The sequence below is a fragment of the Nematostella vectensis genome, chromosome 1, assembly GCF_932526225.1.
Source record: "Nematostella vectensis chromosome 1, jaNemVect1.1, whole genome shotgun sequence".
NCBI classification, from domain to species: domain Eukaryota; kingdom Metazoa; phylum Cnidaria; class Anthozoa; order Actiniaria; family Edwardsiidae; genus Nematostella; species Nematostella vectensis.
Window position 1 is genome coordinate 2430181 of NC_064034.1, and position 13961 is coordinate 2444141.

Below are 13961 nucleotides of genomic sequence, written 5' to 3' on the forward strand. Positions count from 1 at the left end.
TGTGGATAAATCATTTTTACATAACAAGCCATAAAAGAAAGTCTTTACAGATAGGACATGCTGCTTTTTATAGGAAGCGAAATATTTTAAAGTTTTTTTTTTGGCATGTTTGTCTTCGGTGAATGAAAGACCTATCATATCATGAGATCATGCCGGGGTGTACGCACGACTACATGAGGAAGTTCAAAACTCACATAATATTGCTTTCAACAAAAGCCACATCCTCTTAATATTTTGCATCGGTAGTAGAAGGGTTGTTCGAGTGCATTACTCAGTGTGCTTTTGTCATTCCATCTTCTCGGCCAAACCGGCTGCCTAAAATGTGTCGGTAAATATTCGCTCGTGTGAACAAGAATTTCGTGGTGAAATACATGTTTAGGTTGTCGAATGAATATTAGTTTTTAGGGGTGATGTTTACCGGAAATGAGATTTATAGTGTCAGAGTCATGTGTCGGAACCGCAAAATGTTTAGAGTGTGATGGAAGGTCAAAAGTTTGAATGTTCTGAGCAAAGCTGTGCTATGTTTATACATGCTGTATTTCTTTCAGTAGCAATTAAAAGTTGTGTATTTGTTTTAGACTCTGTTTATAGGTTTAACGCCGGGCAATGTAATAAATAGAAGTATTGTGTTGAAATTTAATATTTTTAAGTCACGTTGTTTAGAAATCTAGTCGCTGTTAACCCTTAATTATGCTTCAAGAATTGCAAGTATTTCTTCTGCTTTCCCTTTTTCCATTACCGCAATTCCTTTGGGTTGATTTCGGGGACTCCTCGGTATCGTTTCGGGTCCTGGGATCATTTCGGGTCCTGTACAGTGTTGCATCGCGGTTCATCGGATTCGGCTGTTCCAAAATGCTTTTTTTGCCCAACAAGAGGGGTGACATATCACCCCCGTCACCACCCCTGTCACCACCCCTGGAACCGCCACTGTGTGCTTTTCAATTAAACTTCGGCTGTCGAATTCAAAGAATCACTATCATTGCTGCCCGGATTTCAAGGATAGCCAATAACTTGGCAACTATGCATTGGTAGAAACGTCTCTATGAAGGAGATGTCTTCTGTGAAAATCCCTGATTTTGCCACTATCATATCATAGCTTATTTTGATTTCGTGTTACCCTACTGCCTGGCTTAACTTGGTCTTGACATTAGGGCGGTAACATACGGTTACAACAGAGACAAAATGATTAATGAGACTGTTGCATCGTATTGTGTCCAGAGGCGGATCTAGCTTTTCTCCGAAGGGGATTTGGCTCAGCCACAAAGGGTATATTTTTAGTATATATGGCTTTCTGGCGCCTAAAGAGAAACCCCCTAAACCCTCCCCTAGATCCGCTACTGCTGTATCTAAGTCCATTCCATGTTTGACAGTGAATAAGCCAATGAGGTATTTGTATGCAAAAAATATTTTTTTTTAAAAAGTTCTGAAGAATGCAAAAAAGTATGTATATAATAAGCGAGGAGTTGAAAAGTGGGAATCGAGAGTTAAACGTCTGTTTTCGGCTTGAGAATGTCAATTAACTCTAAGCCACGAAAAAATGGGCATTAACAGATTCCAAATCTGAATCATATGTTGTTATTCTACAGGCCGCATAGTACTGAACATATCTGACCAGGGGAGGGGTTTACTAAATATTTTGTAATGATAGCAAACACAGCTGTAAATTTCACTAGAAATATGTTAATACCGACTCTCGTGCAAGGAGACGAATTCACACTGATCAAACACACCCCAATGGTTATTGCCCCGGGGCCGCCCTATGCTAAGCTCTCGTTGGCTTCCCCGCCCCATCAGAGTCACCAACTGGGCCGTGAAACTCCACAGACATTGAAAATTTCATTTTAACGGGGTTTCACGAAACAAACAAAAAACAAGCAAACGCAATTGAAAATAGCTATCCTAGAGAAAAATAAAATAAAAATATGATGGTAAAAAAGTATTAATTAATGTACTCACATCTCGCTACTCAATTTTTTTAAACCAATAATTTCGTGCTCGTATTAAAAGAGTGAGCGCATGCTCCGAGTTCTCAACAAAAACCATTCGGAATTGCTCCTGGTCTCGACTATCTGGATAGTACAGATATCCACATCAAAGATAAGACTACTACGAGTGACTCGCATTCCAGGGCAGGTGTGGATAGGATTTTCAGCACCCTTGACGCGTAAACTCACAACACGTGTGCAGGCGAGAGACTTCATTCGTAACTACGGCACACGCAATAATCGCACCTGAGACTTTATTGAACCGGATAAGTATATGTGAATACCCTCTATTTTGGTAGTAATACAGGTATGCTTAACATTCACACATACCTGCCTTCTCTTTTTCGTCGTGATTAACATTTGTCCAGCCCTGATCTTATTATTGTAATGGTAAGCCCTTGATGAGAGAATAGTTTCAGGGGCTACGCTGTAACTCTGGATTGTATTATTATTTAACGATCAAGGGTCGGTTAACTTAATGTTTATTAGCATCATACGCACGTTATTTGTACTTCTACTACGGAAGCGCAAACCAAAATCGGTACATTAAGCGCTTTGTCAGCAGTTGGCCGCTCTTGGAGTGATTATGTTTTTTTTACAGAATCACGCCCTTACTGTCGAGATTTGTTTATCTTAACGGTTTGTTGGCTTGCCGTTCTGTCAGACCTGCTGACACGTTTTGTCATGTAGGCATCTCGTTGGCACCAATCGGATATTTGCTATCATAGCAAAGTGAACTTGCTGACATCTGGGCATCTCTCCTGGAATGGCAGTAGGAGAAATTCGTAACTCGAGAATACAAGCATACATGTGTCTCCCATGAGTCGACATGAGCTTTCGCGTAAATGTATCTTGTCTTTGCAGGAGACAAATGCGCTACTTACTTACCACATTTTGCTTCCTGAATTATACTCACATCGCAGCTAGCGGGATATCTCCCATGCATTGCCCTTATGGCAAAACACAATACACAAAGAGATACTAATCTTGGCTTTCTAAGCGAGCGTTGTGATTGGTGCATTCGCCGCTACTTACTTTAGCGCTGATATGTACGCTAGAGGTCGTGGCTCCGAATTCCAACTTCTCATCAGGTGTCTCCAATTGTTTCCTGCGTTTATCTGGTCTACGAGTGTTGCAAACAGATTGTGCGCTAATTCAAATGCTCTTAAGTCTTAGACGTCTTCCGCTAGCAATGATGCCAGCAATGGAGTTGAGCATGTGCTGTTATGTCCTTCCGATAATACTGTCTGCAGTGCTAGCCTCACAAGTGAGTGCGACTGCAAGACGCAACGTTACCGCGGATAACGCGCTCCTCAACGCGACAAGGTACAAACACGTCCAATACTTGGGCAATGCGACCTCAGTAAGGCTGCAATTCCCTACCGGTGACAAGACTGCGCTCACTGGCTGCAAAAACTGCGGAGTAAAACAACCACCTAAACCAGGGTCATTAGAGTACAAGATACGCATTGACATGATTAAAACGCAGATTCTCCAGAAATTGCACATGGATTCTGAGCCAAAAATCAAAGTTCCTAAGCTGAGTATCCCGACACCTCTAATGGATAGCTATTTCCTGGAAACCACTCTAAATCGCGACAGAGGCAAAGACGTTTCAGAGTCGGAGGAAGGCAAGGTTTCTCAAGTTATTGTGATCGGTAGAAAAGGTAATACAGATCGTATTTGGGTCACTAGGGGTCTGTTAGTAATCCCGGGGCTGTTTATCCGAATCATCTAATTGTTTCTCAATAGCTTCTATTTACTTGTTTCCTGTCCAGCTTATTGAACGGCCCAGTAGCTTATGCTAGCTGAGGCTTTGTAGGTTAAAGAGACTGGTTCGCGTTTTCCGCATGCGACAGGACATGAGATTCAAGCAATTTTTTTAGATGTTGAATCCTTGACCCGTGTGTTAGCGATTAGACAAGATGATTTACTGAAAAATCCTATCAACAATGAGAATAAACGACTCTCGGCAGTGAAATTTTCACGGTTACTCAAGCCTAGCGCAATATATACCGGTGCGCTACAAATTCACTGTTTTGCAAAAGAATTATTTGTATTTCAAGTTCATCGCAGTTCTTTATAGGGGTCACGAACAGTTTTACGAATTCTCTAGTATTTATATTAAAGCATCAAATTTCGCAAGCACAAAAATTACCCCGAACATAGTCAAATTTGTCCGACTTCTGCAAATAACTTCCTAGGTCAATGAATCGAAATTAAACTACATTATATTTTTTTTCAGTTGCGTCTCCACCGCGCTTACCAAGACAAAGACAGTCCAGGAAAGCACATCTGTTTGAGTACCGCTTTTCGAAAAAGATTCACACCAAGCACATCTCCTCCGCCGTACTTTGGTTCTACAAAAACTCTACACACCAAATGGAAGAAAGCACACTGGTCTTCCAAGATTCTGCTACAAGAAAACACACGCGAGGCCCACTGCCGACCAGCAAACACCACACAGTAGCCAGCAAACAATTGCACCCTTCGGACCACGGGTGGATATCAGTTAACGTGTTATCCATGGTCAGGCAATGGATCGATAACGCAGAGGCAAAGCCAAACAACACGAACTTCATACACACTTTAGGGGTATCTTGCCCAAATTGCAGGTCCCTCTTGGCCGACTTGATTGCCTCAAATGACCAATATCGACCATTTATAACGCTGGGGCTTGGCGAAACTCGCAAACAGCGCAAGAAACGCGCGATCCACTGCAGTCCCGGAATGCGCGAATGCTGTCGCCAGGAATTCTATGTGTCGTTCGAAGAGATGGGGTGGGACAATTGGATCCTCGTTCCACGAGGATTTAACGCTAACTACTGCACAGGTTCGTGCTATGGACACATTTTGCCTGTCTATCACCACACAGAAGTCATCCAGAAAGTCGCACTCCTCAGGAAACAAAGAGAGCTCTCGCCTTGTTGCGCACCCACCAAAATGTTCGATCTTTCTCTCCTGTACTACGACAAAGACGAAAACCTTTTCCAAGAGAATGTGTCGAACATGGTAGTCGAGGAGTGTGGGTGCTCCTAAGCTACACGCCCCTAAGTCGGTAAATCCTACCTACAGGCGTACTTTGTCTCCATTTTGTTAACGAAGGTTATGGCGGCCGTGAGCGGAAGAAATTTCCTCAATGGCGAGAGCAGAAAGTCATCCCTTAGTGCGTTAATAAAGCCGCCGCTAATTGTCGGCAAAGGCGAAGCGCATCAGTGTACAATTTAACGAGGCCCCCATTCGGTCTTATGGCCGTAATTGGGGTAATAACAAAAAGAGCCGAAACTCTCGTCGGTAATCACACCATGCTACCATTATAACCTTTCTCTAGCAGAGAGATTCATGTTAGATAGCTTTAGTAGAATTTAGATGATGCTAGTTCGAATAAGACTCAGTGAAATTTTCGTAGCATTGAGGTCTAAAATAGATATCGACATGAGACATAGAAGATAAAATTGCTAAACATGATGCATTTAAAATGCAATTCAGAAATCAGTTAGCATTACTCAGCACGATCCAAATAATGATTATGCAATTTCCATCGGCTGGATGTCATAAGATATTTTGATTTCTTTTTAGCTCTGTCAGGGATAGCTGTGATGCGCAGCATGTGTCTTATAATGTGAAACAAGAGACGCCTCTTCATTGACAGATACCTCGCCCTAACTCTCAATCCATCAATAGAGTGAGCTATTCAAACATAGTATACGTGGATTAGCCGTTCGCGAGAAGCGATTATTTATTTTGATCGACAAGAAACACAAGCCGTTGGATTCGAGCTTAAATCAGCAACCATTAATCAAAATTCTTATAGTTTAACGATCTATAGAAAGGGCGTCAAAATATTTTACCTTAGTTAGTAATGCAAAGATTGTTCAAGTAGCGAAAAGCCTAATCTCTAGTTCGGAGTAAAATCTTTTAAAGAGCTTCAAACTTGATATGACCCATAGACTAGCATTCGGCCATAGTCTAGCAGAGAAATGACATAGTTCCAAAGTAGTGGGGTTTAGATGTTATATCGGGCGAAAATACTTGCCTGTTTGATAACAGTTGAGCAGGGGCAGTCACAATCCTGCCTAAGTTTGTGATGATCTGATAAACTTCAGTGAAAATTTTTCAATAAAAAATATGAAACTGAGTCGTCCTTATTAAATGGATCAATCTTATCAAGAGACATAAAACTCACGTCTCATGTCAACTCTCGTCTTACTGTGCTCTTTTGAACATTTTCAATACCCTTATGAGTCTACATACGACAACCGTTTTTTTTCATACGAAACCGTTTTTTTTCATAGCGTGGAAAATGGTGTGGTAACAACAGACACGAACAGTTTGGTGTATCATCAAGTATGTCAAAACAAGGGTTGCACGGAGAAACACGCCCGGCGGGCGCACCACCCCTTGCCACAGAACGTAATTCTGTGCTACAGAATAACTGACGCACAAAATACACGTGTAAAGACACTAAATTAGGCGCTTTTGCTCATAGTTGCGATTTTGCGGGTTGTTTTACATTGCCACACACGTAGGTATAACCTGACGCGACAGATGAGGTCGCACTATCCCTATGGAGACAGGATATATTTAGAGCTTTAAGCCTCGAAAGAATCTTCCTGGCTCCTGTCAGACGTTGCGCAAACCATTTATCATCACATACAGAAAAGAACTGGCGTATTATGTGTGAATTAGGCTATATGACCGAGGCAATATCAATATAATGCCACACTGAGCAAGGCAATTATCACACATCAAAGATACTAAAGTATCAAACTTTTATCTCAATTTCTAACAATTTTCATAAATGACTTGTTATTAAAGAGCTATGCGTTTTTGTCTCTGGGACATCTTTGCTATAAACTTTGTTACGTTCCAAGTCTAAAATTCTACATAAAATTGAATAAAAACTGGATAATTTTCATTCTATTTTTTCTGACAAACCAACTGGTACCTAACATACCAGGTGTGGAGCTGGGCGTGCGCAGATCCCCCGGATTTTTTCTCTGAGGATCATCAAATAAAATTCTTTCTGCTATATGATATTTATCAAGCCCAGAGACTGGGGTTGAGGTTGCACTCTCACGTCGACTTTTTTGTAATAGAGTATTAAAAAAAAGTCAGGCAAGTGTAACTTGAGAATATCCTTCCCGGCTGAATGTAAAGGCGGCCTCTATTGGCTTCAAGACATATGCAGATATGTGGACTTTAAATGGGGAGTCTTGATTACACATCCCTTCCCCGTCCCCAAACCATCCTATGGGCATGTCTATGGCTGGCACAACCCCACTCTAAGTCCTGGCTACAATACTTCTATTTACCATAGAAGTGAATAAAACGCAAGGACTAGTAGTGGTAACCTTGGTTATATTGCTGCTGATCCCCTTGCCATGGTCCATAGCTGTTACCTTGGCTACTGTAACCCTGCTCATCAAAATGCGAATAGTTTTGGGATCCATAGTCAGGCATACCATAACTTGGCTGAACCTGACCAAATCCGCCCTGCCAGCCTCTACCATAGCTCTGGTATGGTCCTGGTACAGCACTATAGCCTTCAGGTTGGGGCACATATTCCTTAGATCCTGCTCTGTAGGAGTCCGGTTGCCCTGGGGCTTGTTGGTCACGCCCATATATATACATGTTTAACGGCTGAGTGTCCCCTCTGGGTAAACCCTGCAATGGTGATTTCTGATCAGCTGGTTGAAAAACAGGCCGTTTGGTTTCAGGTAATTTCTCATACCCCCCTCTACAGTTGTCATACCTAGGAGGCTTGAAGTCTGCTCTGGATGGCTTTGTTGTAGAGTCGGGTGTATATACGTCCCCTGGCGGACCATATCTATATGAATCAGTCCTAGAAGTATATCTATGAGGTTCAGCCCTAGGGGCATATCTATCTTGTTCTACATTAGGGGCGAAGCCTGGTGCAGCTGGGTGGATATCACTTGATTTGTTGTCTTGATCCCTGGCTGGAAGGTCATGTGAAGGCACTGGTGATTCACCAACTGTCTTGTGGTCATAATCAAATGACTGAGGCCCATGCTGTGATGGGGGGCAATCAGTCTGCATCCTCTTAAAGTCAGATGGCCCGGAAGACCTGTCATCCTCTGGTTTACGCTTCTTCTCAGAATCCTTGAACTCCTGACCCTCTGCACGGAACTGTTCCACAAGTCTAACAGAGGACTCCTTGCTCTCCTCTATGAACCACACTTCGTTGAAGATCTCTCCAACTTCAGGCAGCGTGAAATTCGCCTTCATCTCCATAACGGCTTCCACTGGGACTTTCTTGCCTTCCAGGTTCTCCCTCCTCTCTGTCCTCTCCTTCAAGACTTCATTTGTTGTTACCAAAACAGCAGCAATTCTATGAAACCCACGAAAGTTATTCATTTTTCTACGCCGTGCATTGGGGTAAACATTGGTCTGATCAAGTATATAGTTCCTATTCTTTCTCTCAGCAATCTTCAGCACTTTATTTAGAATATCAGAAGCTTGTTTAATCAAAGCATCCCACCGACCATGGTAGTTATGCCGTCGCGCGAGATTCATTACTTTCATTTTGTCCATAATGGCATTTGTTCCTAGGATGTTAAACTTCTTTTCAGGGTGGTCCTTGACATATTTTTCCGCCCAGTAAGTCTTCCCTGCACCAGGTAACCCAACCATCATGATTACTTGGCAGTCACGCTGGGAGGCTGGACCCCTAGTGCCAGGAATAAGCAAAGGCTGTTCAGCATCTTCTATCATTCGGAAGCCTTGAATTGGAGGAAAATATGGTGCAAAACCACCAAAATTTACTCGAACACGCATATTCTTGACTGTCACGTGGGGGTAAAAAGCTTTATTGTACGCTTCAGGTCCAAGTCTGAATGCTACCCCTAGGTAAAGTCCATTCTTTGCAAAAAAGATGCATTTGGGACTTGCATCAAGATCAATATAACAAGTGATTATGTCATTGGAGGAGTAACGCTCTCCATAGTCAAAGAACTTGTTACTGACTGAACATTTAGCAGTCCCCCCATAACCATACGACAAGGCATCTTCGCCCACTTGTAGGTTAGCACTGTCTACAGACCATCCAACACGCACAACATGGGGCGTGGTCTCTGTCTCTGGAAGATCCACTGGAAGTTTGTCAAGGACAGTCACTTCAAAAAATATCTAAAAAAAACAAATGGGGCAAATATTTTTAAAATATATATATTTCATAATAATTGTATCATATAATACTATCAGCTAAAAGAGCAACGATGCAAACAAATGATATTATTATCTAAGGGAATAACTTAACTTCTGGCAATTTCCAGTACTACACTGTGGTGAACCTGCCAATTGGACAAGAAACTTTTGATTTAGGAGTATGTGGTTAGTGCTTAACTTGTGATAAATGCATACCTGGCAACCTCCAAATGTCTCAAGGCTTGAGAATTTTTTGTGGGGGAGGGTTGGGGTACTGTATATTCATTTTTGGGGGAGGGTGGGTATAACCTTGCAGGCATTTGCCATTTTGTGTTGTGGTATAACCATCTCACACACAAATCCATGTATCGATTTTACAAGGGTGTTAGATAAATTGTGTGTTTAATAGAAAATAGGCAAACGTCAATTTCATATAGAATAATTTTTGGAAGCAATAATAATTGCTAAAAAGCTGGAGATCTGTTGTTCAGCATGGGAGAGCAGGAGAAAGGGGTCCAAAATCTTGAGACTCCCGCCAAATGCGGGAGAGTTGACAGGTATGTAAATGTTTTTTAGACCCAGGAATCCATCATTTTCACATGCATGCAAGAAAACCAATGTTTTTAGACAGGTATATCACTTTGGGGATCGCTTGCCCTTTCCTAGAGTTTGGAAGATTTTTCCCTTTCCCCCCTCCCCTCAGGGGGTGCTCCCAATGATCATGCATGCACCTGACAACAGAATCAAACATACCTTCTAGTACTGTGTATACAACTGAGAAAAATAAGAAATAAAAGCCGAGTTTAAATTTGTTTTTGCAGCAAATAAGCACTGTTGTGTGACGTACGCAACTTGTAACCATTGCAGCAGAATTATAGTATATACCTTGCCAGACTTGACGCCATGGGAAGCTCTTGCCCCAGCCCACATGTAGTCAAACCCAGGGGCAGAGTGGTTGCCGCCGGTCACCCCATCTTGCTCTATCACAAAGTGCAGATCGCTATTATGATCATCTAATAAAACACGCTGCCGCGGAGGGGGGTAGGGGGCAGGACCTGGACAATAGATGGATGCACTTGACCATGGCTGTCTCGGTAAATCTCTCGCGTAGTCTTGTGTTTTGTTGACAGGTTGTCCATGTGGGTGGCGAAACCGATCCATATTCGCTTTAGTATTCAATAAATTTTCAAATGTGTTAGTGTCAGTCGTAGTGTTACCAGTCCACAAGTACCGCAGCAGTGTATGGTACAAATCTTGTTTAATTTTTGTTGTATCTTTCTGAAATTGTATCAAGAAGTTTTAAACAAAATGGCGGCTTTACTAGACAGTGATATCCCAGAAGCTCACGCGGGCGTAGTAACACAGGAAGCCCACGTAGAATTCCTAAACCTTCTAGCCTCTGACCATGATTAATGTTATGAATGTTATATCAGTGTGTTTTTTTTATTATAACAATGTTAAGTGATAAAGCGTAAAATCTAGATCCTATTCAACGAAAAAAGCAGGTGATTTTTTCATACATGAAAATAATTCTCATGGATATTGCTTTCCAGCTAACTAAGGAGTCAAAAAGGAAAGGGAATGAGCGCCAACTTTATTTAGAGTTCCAGCCAGGCCCGTACACAGGATTTTTCTTGGGTGGGTGGGGGGGGGGTGGGGGGTGTTGAAAGATAGATAGATAGATAGATAGATTTTATTCATGGCACCTTATAAAACATTTACATCGGTGTAAATCCACAAATAATATGTTTTTCTTATTTGCCTTTTGCATTTTTTTTTCTTGTTTCGAATGATTAGGTGACGTCACCGTACGTCGTCATCAAGCTTCACATTTCTTGCCTTCATACATTCAAAAATATGTTTCGCTGAGCGCCGATTCACGTTTTCATGAAATCCGGAATTAAAGTAGACCTAATTTTCTCCTGGGGGGAGTCTTCTGATAAAAAGGGATTTTTTATGTCATTGCAGTATCTCCACAGGCATTTATTATCATATTTGGCTACAAAAACAAGTTTCACTTATAGATTTATGATATACCAGCAGAGTGATTTAGAATGTCTTTTTATATCAAATCGCTTAAGCTTTATAGTTTTGTCTACAAATAGCACATCTATAGCGAATTGGAGTAGACTTTCTGCCACTGGGGGGGGGGGGGTGCACCCCATGCAACCCCCTGGGTATGGGCCTGCAGCCATAGGCCAAATTCAGAATTTGAAATTGTATGGGGTCTTCTTCTGGCTGCTATAGGGTGCACTTGCTAACCTTGAAAGCTCAAAAACTGTGCTTCAAATACAGGAAGTGTATAAGAAATTCTTTATGAATTTTCCCAGGATATTAAAGTAAATGTATAGGAAGTTTCAATTCTCTTGCCCGAGTCTCCCACAAAAAAAACAGGGAGAATTGGTATGTCCCACACAGTTTACTTGACAGAGATAAGTTTTAGTGTGTATATGCCCCTTTGGAGTTTAATTTTAAATTTAATTTTTTTAATTTATAATTACATTTTCATTTACTGTTTTTTAATGAATGGGCTCTAACTACAACAGTAAACAATCAAAGTGCTAAGAAAATTTTCTAATGGCTTTCTAGTCATCATACAATACCAACTCCAAACTCACACCGGCTAAGAGACAAATCAGAGGCATGAGTCCATTTGTTCTTTTGTTGGTTGTAGACTTCAATGGTTGCCATGGTGATAGGGGCACTAAACTCACCACCTGCTGTTCTCCCACCAATTACATACAACATATTGTTATTGGTAGCAAGACTCAGCCCAGCTCTAGGTGTTTCAAGCATGGCAAACAACACCCATTCATCAGTGGCATAGTCATAGCGCTCCACACTTCTCAAAACGCCCTCATGCTCATTCTCACCACCTACAGCATAGATGGCGTCCCCTAGAGATGCCACACCAAGGTATGAACGTCTAGTGCTCATGTCAGCAAGCTTTGTCCATTTGTCTTTTAATGGGTTGAAGCTTTCAGTGCACTTAAGTTGCTCACCTAGCTCACTGATCCCACCTAAGAAAAAGAGAAAAAAGTTAAAAAGTTAGATTCTTAGGAAAAAAATTATGGACACTGAAATTTTTTAATGATCTTAAACTGTGTGCAAACACTATGAATACCAAGGTGCAAGGGGAGGCGGAGTGGTCCCATAAGTGGGGGGTCTAAAGTTGGGGGGGAGGGGTGGGTGGTGGTTCCAAATCCTATTTATAAGAACGTGGGGATTTTAAACTGTTCAACAGACCTGTTGTCGGTTGCATATATACTGCTTGAAACCTGTTGGTTTAAAAAACGGGGGGGGGGGGGGGGGGGGGGCTTCCCCACTGCTTTCAAGAGTAAATAACATAAAACATACCAATCACATATATGTTCCCATGGAGTTCAGTTACTCCAAGATGAAGCCGTTTGGTCTCCACTTTACCAACAATTTCCCAGAGGTTCTCTTTAGGATCATATCGCTCAATACTGTCTGCAATCTCTGATCCAACCCAGCCACCAAGAACATAAATAAATCCATCAACCACACATGCGCCACATGCAACTCTTGGTGCTGTCAAAGGAGCAACAACAGACCAAGAATTTAGTGTGGGGTCATAACATTCAGTGATGTCATATATCAAAGAGTCGTTCTCCCCGCCTATCGCATACACCAAACCACTGACAGATGCTACACAGTGCCCACTCCTGGGATAACTCATTGATGTAGGGGTAGAACCATAACATGTCTGAGTGAATGTATCAAATTTCTCCACATTTGCTAAAGATGCAGTATCACTCCATCTGCCCCCAGCACTTCTGCTGTACCCGCCAATGATGTAAAAGCATTTCCTTGAGGCTCTCCTAGGCTGGACTATGCCTTTGACAGCACTGTGCGCCAATGATTGGTAACTACGGTAACCTTCAAGGATGTTTCCTAACATCCGATGCAAGCTTTCATTTTGACACTCTGACAAGAATTTTTCAAAGTATTTGGGTGAGATTAGAGGCAGACGGATGCGTTCTAGGATTTTTCCAAGAGCTTCCCGTCTACTGCGCATGTCAAACATGACCCATCTCATCGCTGCTTCGAAAACTTGACATTCTGATTCTATTTTTAAATCTTCAGAGTCCAAAAGTTGTAGCAAATGCCATCTATCGAGTTCGAGGTACTCCTCGCTCTCACAAACTAGTACAAAATTCCTGTGAATGAATTCTAAAGCGTTTGTTGACAGATCTGCGCAGCTGTGGGCTTCAGCGAACAAGTAAATTCCTAGACAGTTAGCATGTTCAAGTTGACGCATCAGGAAATCACAACAACACTTTTCTACTGCGTCTAGTTGGAGCATTTTCGCGGCCGGCAAAAGTTGCTGTACGTTTTCTTCGTTTACATTGATTACTCCCGTGTATATAAAGTCTAACAACGCACTGAATGTTTCGCTATCGATGCCTTGAATTGTCACGGTGTCTAGGTAGCTTTCTCTCAGCCCGCCACTAAACAACACCTCAAAATAAGGACTTCAGGCTGAAACTACAATCTTATGGATAGGAAATTGCTTTTCCTCTACTTTAAGAACGGCATCACACATCGTGTTGAGTCTTCGCAAGTGCTGTAGTCTATTTAAAATGCCTATTGCGTGTTCTTTGGCCAGATTTGCGCTTTCTTGGCGACGACGATCTGCCATATTTACTTGTTGTGTCCCTTTCCTTCTTTCACTGCGGGCTCAACGCAGGCCTCCCATTAACCTATAGTATTTTTTATTTTATTTTGTTGTTTGATCTATGGGTATTTAAGCTTATTTTATGACCATTGCTCACAAATAAAGGAAAA

General features: G+C 41.9%; 3 protein-coding genes and 1 long non-coding RNA gene across 5 annotated transcripts; 1 reads left to right on the top strand and 3 right to left on the bottom strand.

The window, feature by feature from the left end:
- Positions 1 to 1426: 1426 nt before the first annotated feature.
- On the bottom strand, positions 1427 to 2963 carry LOC125567990. The gene is made up of 2 exons (XR_007311973.1): positions 2874 to 2963; positions 1427 to 2746 (listed from the first exon to the last, which is right to left on the bottom strand). It is a non-coding gene; the product is annotated as an uncharacterized LOC125567990 (long non-coding RNA).
- Positions 2964 to 3027: 64 nt separating this feature from the next.
- On the top strand, positions 3028 to 6123 carry LOC5506249 (inhibin beta B chain). Its single transcript, XM_032374636.2, has 2 exons — positions 3028 to 3652; positions 4231 to 6123. The coding sequence occupies exons 1-2, from the start codon at positions 3145 to 3147 to the stop codon at positions 5022 to 5024; spliced, it is 1302 nt and encodes a 433-aa protein (XP_032230527.1). The 5' UTR covers positions 3028 to 3144; the 3' UTR covers positions 5025 to 6123.
- Positions 6124 to 6743: 620 nt separating this feature from the next.
- Positions 6744 to 10498, bottom strand: LOC5506262 (heterogeneous nuclear ribonucleoprotein U-like protein 1). 2 transcript variants are annotated; one of them, XM_032374635.2, is made up of 3 exons: positions 10038 to 10498; positions 7741 to 9134; positions 7471 to 7652 (listed from the first exon to the last, which is right to left on the bottom strand). In XM_032374635.2, exons 1-3 carry the CDS (start codon positions 10311 to 10313, stop codon positions 7622 to 7624), a joined length of 1701 nt encoding a protein of 566 aa, XP_032230526.1. In that variant the 5' UTR covers positions 10314 to 10498; the 3' UTR covers positions 7471 to 7621. The 2 variants fall into 2 exon arrangements, with proteins under 2 accessions (XP_001626973.2, XP_032230526.1); XM_001626923.3 differs by having other exon boundaries at positions 6744 to 9134.
- Positions 10499 to 10932: 434 nt separating this feature from the next.
- Positions 10933 to 13949, bottom strand: LOC5506252 (actin-binding protein IPP). The gene is made up of 2 exons (XM_001626922.3): positions 12510 to 13949; positions 10933 to 12172 (listed from the first exon to the last, which is right to left on the bottom strand). Exons 1-2 carry the CDS (start codon positions 13477 to 13479, stop codon positions 11745 to 11747), a joined length of 1398 nt encoding a protein of 465 aa, XP_001626972.2. The 5' UTR covers positions 13480 to 13949; the 3' UTR covers positions 10933 to 11744.
- Between the last annotated feature and the right edge of the window lie 12 nt (positions 13950 to 13961).

Excerpts from the sequence above, each read along its gene's own strand:
- LOC5506249 (XM_032374636.2), top strand. The coding sequence starts at position 3,145 with ATGCTCTTAAGTCTTAGACGTCTTCCGCTAGCAATGATGCCAGCAATG. Across the intron at positions 3,653-4,230 it reads TATTGTGATCGGTAGAAAAG|TTGCGTCTCCACCGCGCTTA; the intron begins GTAATACAGATC and ends ATTTTTTTTCAG.
- LOC5506262 (XM_001626923.3), bottom strand. The coding sequence starts at position 10,313 with ATGGATCGGTTTCGCCACCCACATGGACAACCTGTCAACAAAACACAA. Across the intron at positions 9,135-10,037 it reads ATGGCGTCAAGTCTGGCAAG|ATATTTTTTGAAGTGACTGT; the intron begins GTATATACTATA and ends TGTTTTTTTTAG.
- LOC5506252 (XM_001626922.3), bottom strand. The coding sequence starts at position 13,479 with ATGCTCCAACTAGACGCAGTAGAAAAGTGTTGTTGTGATTTCCTGATG. Across the intron at positions 12,173-12,509 it reads TGGGAACATATATGTGATTG|GTGGGATCAGTGAGCTAGGT; the intron begins GTATGTTTTATG and ends TCTTTTTCTTAG.